The sequence below is a fragment of the Camellia sinensis genome, chromosome 15, assembly GCF_055761805.1.
Source record: "Camellia sinensis isolate YWXY chromosome 15, ASM5576180v1, whole genome shotgun sequence".
Classification (NCBI taxonomy): domain Eukaryota; kingdom Viridiplantae; phylum Streptophyta; class Magnoliopsida; order Ericales; family Theaceae; genus Camellia; species Camellia sinensis.
In genome coordinates this window covers 140,531,018-140,536,797 of record NC_138975.1, presented here as the reverse complement: position 1 = coordinate 140,536,797, position 5,780 = coordinate 140,531,018, and the positions used below count along the sequence as shown (strand labels likewise).

The 5,780-nt window shown below is 35.0% G+C and overlaps 1 protein-coding gene across 1 annotated transcript; it reads left to right on the top strand.

Moving 5' to 3' along the window:
* The first annotated feature begins 109 nt into the window (after window positions 1-109).
* LOC114258576 (putative auxin efflux carrier component 1c) lies at window positions 110-5,780 on the top strand. Its single transcript, XM_028198543.2, has 6 exons — window positions 110-1,930; window positions 2,172-2,424; window positions 2,849-2,934; window positions 3,284-3,441; window positions 5,130-5,206; window positions 5,323-5,780. The coding sequence occupies exons 1-6, from the start codon at window positions 718-720 to the stop codon at window positions 5,387-5,389; spliced, it is 1,854 nt and encodes a 617-aa protein (XP_028054344.2). The 5' UTR covers window positions 110-717; the 3' UTR covers window positions 5,390-5,780.

Below are 5,780 nucleotides of genomic sequence, written 5' to 3'. Positions count from 1 at the left end.
AGCTGGCGCTTGGTGCTTTTTAGCACCAAGCTCCTCTTTATTGATGTAATATTGCTCTTTGTATGTTTCATCAATAAAGATTTAACTTTTGCCGATCAAAAAAAAAGAGTGCAAATTTAAAGTTAGTCTATTGTGAACCATACTCGAAATGAATCTTGTCCATACAATTTAATTTTGGGTAAAGTGTTAAATAATATTTCTAGATATGTAGCGAATTAGAAATAAGCCGAACCTCCTCTATACATAATGTACATGAAATGGATAATTTTTTTAAAATGTAAATACTATTAAAAAATCTTATAAAATCTTGTCAACTCGGTATATTCTTTATTTGATTATGTTATTAATTTCTGTGTTGGTACCAAAACTGTTAAAATTAACTAGAAATAAACCGACCCTGTGCTTTGGAGATTGCAAATAGTGCAAGCTTGGTCGCAACTCTCAAAGCTGCTGTATTTGTATAATAGTGAAATAAAAATTGCTCTACTCTCTGCTTACTACTACCCACACACACACACACACACACACACACAAAACCCCATAAACCAAGACACATGCTCTCTCTTACATTTCCCTAAGCTTATCCATCATCATCATCACACCCATCTCCTACTTCTTCAATATCACACTTGTTCATCTCTTAAATTCTCAATCAATCTTCAATCTCTCTCTCTCTTAACCCTCCACACATTCTTGTGATTTTCTTGATTTCCAGACATGATCACTCTATCAGACTTCTACCATGTCATGACAGCAGTGGTTCCACTCTATGTTGCCATGATCTTGGCTTATGGGTCAGTAAAATGGTGGAAGATCTTCTCTCCTGACCAGTGCTCCGGCATCAACCGCTTCGTTGCCCTCTTCGCTGTCCCTCTCCTCTCTTTCCACTTCATCTCCACCAACAATCCTTACACCATGAATTTACGATTCATCGCTGCTGATACTCTGCAGAAAATCATAGTCCTGGTAGTGTTAGCAGTGTGGAGTAAGGTGAGCAAGAGAGGCTGTTTAGAATGGACAATCACACTGTTTTCACTTTCAACTCTCCCAAACACTCTTGTCATGGGTATTCCTTTGCTTAAAGGAATGTATGGTGATTTCTCAGGAAGTTTAATGGTGCAAATAGTTGTTCTTCAGTGTATCATTTGGTACACTTTGATGCTTTTCATGTTTGAGTATAGAGCAGCCAAGTTGTTGATCTCTGAGCAGTTTCCAGACACTGCAGGGTCGATTGTCTCAATCCATGTTGATTCTGATGTCATGTCATTGGATGGAAGACAAGCTCTGGAGACTGAGACAGAGATCAAAGAAGATGGAAAGCTTCATGTCACTGTGAGAAAATCAAATGCCTCGAGATCTGATATCTTCTCGAGAAGGTCTCAAGGCCTGTCATCGACGACTCCTAGACCGTCGAATCTGACAAATGCAGAGATTTACTCTCTGCAGTCGTCAAGAAACCCTACTCCCAGAGGGTCGAGTTTTAACCACACCGATTTTTACTCAATGGTGGGGGGTGGTGGGGGCCGTAACTCAAACTTTGGGCCTTCGGACGTTTACGGGCTCCCGACATCGAGAGGGCCCACGCCTAGGCCGTCGAACTATGAGGAAGATGGTGGTGGTGGGAGCCTTAACAAGGCTAGGTTCCACTACCATGCCGGGACAGCGCCGGGTAACGCACATTACCCGGCACCTAATCCCGGAATGTTTTCGCCTACTGGGTCGAAAGCCATGGGCCCGGGGGCGAATGTTGTAAAAAAGGCTAACGGCCAGGCTCAGCAGCAGAAGACGGAGGAGGGCGGTGGTAGGGATCTTCATATGTTTGTATGGAGTTCAAGTGCTTCTCCAGTTTCAGATGTGTTTGGAGGCCATGACTATGGAGCTTTAGAGCAGCCTTCTAAAGAAGTGAGAGTTGCGGTATCTCCAGGAAAAGGTAGTCTAAATTTATTTGCTAATGTTTTCGTTTTTAATTTTCTGTTTTCACATTTTCAAAAATAAAAATGGGTTCTTTTCAAAAAATAATTTCCTAAAACAATTTGTCATGAAAACTGAAAAAGAAAATGAAATGCAATTTGTTTTTACATTCATGCATGTGTGGCATGTCATGTTATAATTAATTAAGGGTTTAAGGTTGCCTTTTGATGGGATTTTAAATTTTTAAATTTTTTTATCAGTGGAGGGTCAAAGAGAAAATCAAGAGGATTACTTGGAGAAAGATGAATTCAGCTTTGGGAATAGAGGTTTAGAAGGAGAAATGAACAACCATGATGGTGAAAAAGTTGGAGATAACAAGAACAGAGGCAAAGCCATGCCTCCAACTAGTGTCATGACTAGGCTCATATTGATCATGGTTTGGAGGAAACTCATCAGAAACCCCAACACGTACTCCAGCTTGATTGGTCTTACTTGGTCTCTAGTTTCATTCAGGTCTCTCTCTTCCTCTACTCTCAATAAATAAAAAGTAAGTTTAAGAATACAAAAAATTTATCACAAACGGTCATAGAACCAGAGCAGACTAAGGCCTCGTTTGGGAAGTGACTATTTTAATAGGCTATTTTAGTTTTTGGTTATTTAAAGTAGGCTAAAATTTGTGTGTTTGGGAAGATGATTGGATTTTTTTGTAGTTGGATGTGATGTTTGTGAGAGAAAAAGTGAAATGATTATAGATTTGATATGATATTTTGTCTTATTAGCTATTTTAACTTATTTTATCTTTTTGTAATTTTTAGCTTAAATTTAACTATTTTTTTTCTTCCCAAACACCCCATAATTCTATGATGAATTTCAATTTCTGTATTGATAACAGAAATTGTTTTGTTGGGGGTATTTGATTTTTAACTAACATTTGCAGGTGGCATGTTGTGATGCCTGCCATAATACAAAAGTCCATTGCAATACTGTCAGATGCAGGACTTGGCATGGCTATGTTCAGTCTAGGTCAGTTCTTCACAAAACCCATCTCTCTCTCTCTCTCTCTCTCTCTCTCACATACCCTCTATAATGATTATATGTTGCTTTTCATAATTAAGAATTTCAAAATAAAGTTAGTTAAAGCAAAGTAAAACAAACAGTATAAGTCATGATATTATGTCTGCTTTCTCACTATCCCTCTATGTAGTGTAGTGTAGGGCATATTTTAATGACAAGGGTTGGGATGTGATATATTATGTGGGGGTGATGATGAAAGGAAAGGGTGGGGGATTGATAAAATATCTGGGGGGTGAGTGACAGTGGGATCTGGGGTGGCATTGAATTGATTTGATTGGGTGGTGGTGTGGTGAGACAGGTCTGTTCATGGCATTGCAACCGAGGATAATAGCATGTGGGAATTCCATAGCAACTTTTGCTATGGCCGTGAGATTCCTTACAGGTCCAGCTGTCATGGCAGCTGCTTCCATTGCTGTTGGCCTTCGCGGCGTCCTCCTCCACGTTGCCATTGTCCAGGTCACTCCTCATTCTCTCTCTTTTTTTTAAGGAATGTTTTGTGAATATTAATTAATTAAGTGAATTTAAAATAATTATATATTATTATCTCACACATTTTTATTAATTATTTTGAAATTGTTAACAAATATAGAGTGGATTCTCTCATGTTTAGGCCTGGTGAATTCAATTTGGGTTTGAATTGGATGATCTCTTTAAACAAAATATTCATACAAAAATTAAAATAATCAGATACTGATAGTCATATGTTTGAATCATTTTATTTTATAAAAATAGAAGGCAATTATAATTTCTAGAGTAACAGTTATTTTTTGTAATACAAATGTGATTCAATCATATAGCTACTGATATATAATCATTTTAATTTTTTATATAAATATTTTACTCAATAAATGCTAAAAAATAAATAGTTAGGATTACTGTGGTCAGCTCTAAAATATGTATACTAAGCCGCCTTAATACTCTCACATTAAAATAGCCAATTTAAGAGAATCTAAACCCTAGCAAAACTACTACATTTTAATAAAATTTTGAATAGATATGTATTTGTTTTCTTGCCTCCTACTGACACACCTTAAGCCACAAAACACTTTACAATTAATCAAAAGATTTTGATATTATTTTTTTTATTTTGCAGATAAGTTTTTTTATTAGTAAATTTAGGATGATCTTATGTGCACTCCAAGATTTGTTTCTTCCACTCTGTTTTGTTTGTATGTAGTGAGCATTCATATACATATGTATGTGGAAGTGCAAATGACAAATGAGAGCCGACAAAATATTAGTCCTATTAGTGTAAATTTTAGGGTTACTTTTAGTTTTTTTTTAAAAAAATATTTTTGAGAGTTTATACTAAAAAAAATATTTTTGATAGTTCGTCACTGAGTACTTAGTGTTATTTTTGCTTAAGTGTGATATAAAAATAACTTAAATCAATTTAAAAAAATTAGTTATCAAGAAATCGAGTGAGTGGTTTTTTTTATTTTCAGCGCTGCTTGAGGGCCCTAAATTTCGGGGCTCGAATGCCCCGAAATTCCACTTTTGGTAAAAAAAAAAAAAAAAAAAAGGAAAAAAGAAAGAAAAAAAGAAAACAGTTTCCAAAAATGGAAATTAGGGGCATTAGGGGCAAATGTTTTAGGGCCACCAATCATTTTCCTTTTATTTTTTACCTTCTGATTGTAAACAAAATTGTACTAAATAGAATATTTGTCTATTGCATTTGCATGTGAATTGTTTCTTTATTTCTTACTTCTATTTTGTATTTTTTTGGGACAAACAACAAGAAAGAATCTCCCCTTTAAAGAATCTCCCCTTTCTCGTTTTGTGTCCTGCAACATTGTACTATGGAACTAATATTCCTTACTTAGATGTTTGAGGAATGAAAGAAATTTGATCATGTTGGAGATAGCAACAAAATTTGGACAAAGTAATTTACTAAAATGAAAATAAATAACTAAACACCTCTCTAATTAATTCAATGGGTTGTTTGTCACACAAAAAAGATTACATAATCGAACGTAGAATAAACATGAATGGAGAAGATTAGTGGGTTCATTTAAATAAATAAAAAATCTCTGTCCATTTATATTCTGCATTTGTGTATCATATAAACCTTATCTCTATTTTTTTTTTGTTTTTTGATTCCCTCCTTTCATGTGCTTGGATTATTACAAAACACAAAAAAACAGGCAGCTCTACCACAAGGAATTGTCCCCTTTGTCTTTGCCAAGGAATACAATGTACACCCTGACATTCTCAGCACAGGGTGAGACCCTATTTTCTAATTTCTAACAAACATCTTTATCTTTCTTTTCTTCTTTTTCTTCTTCTTTTTTAATTTCTATTTAATTTTTAATTTTTCTGTTCTGACTCGAATTGCAGTGTTATATTTGGGATGTTAATCGCATTGCCGATAACGCTTGTGTACTACATTCTGTTGGGACTATGAAGAACTGTTAGGGAGGTTAATGGAGTCATGGAGAAAAACTTGGTGGCTCATTTGGAGCTAGTAGTGAAACATCAAAAGAAAAAATGGAGAATATTGAAGAACCCTAGAAGAAGAGAAAGAAAAGGAGCAACGCTTGAATCTCTTTTTTTTTTTTTTTTTTTTTTTTAAGTTATTGCCTTTTGGTAGTAAAATTGTATAATCTTGTTTGTAGTCAATTTATTAGGGAAGGAAAAAAAAAAACTCTAGTTAATTATAGTTTGCTTTACATTTCTAGTCCAAGAATTCTATGGAAATAGAAATTGAGAATGAAAAATTGTGAAAAGCAGAGTGGTTGATGTATGGGATGATGCCCTCTGATTTTGCTCTAGTAATATATTCCTTTTGAATCCTA

Bases quoted from the DNA above. Each gene is read 5' to 3' on its own strand.
- LOC114258576 (XM_028198543.2), top strand. From the start codon at position 718: ATGATCACTCTATCAGACTTCTACCATGTCATGACAGCAGTGGTTCCA. The intron at 3,442-5,129 runs GTCACTCCTCAT...ACAAAAAAACAG, and splicing joins TCCACGTTGCCATTGTCCAG to GCAGCTCTACCACAAGGAAT. The intron at 5,207-5,322 runs GTGAGACCCTAT...CTCGAATTGCAG, and splicing joins CCTGACATTCTCAGCACAGG to TGTTATATTTGGGATGTTAA.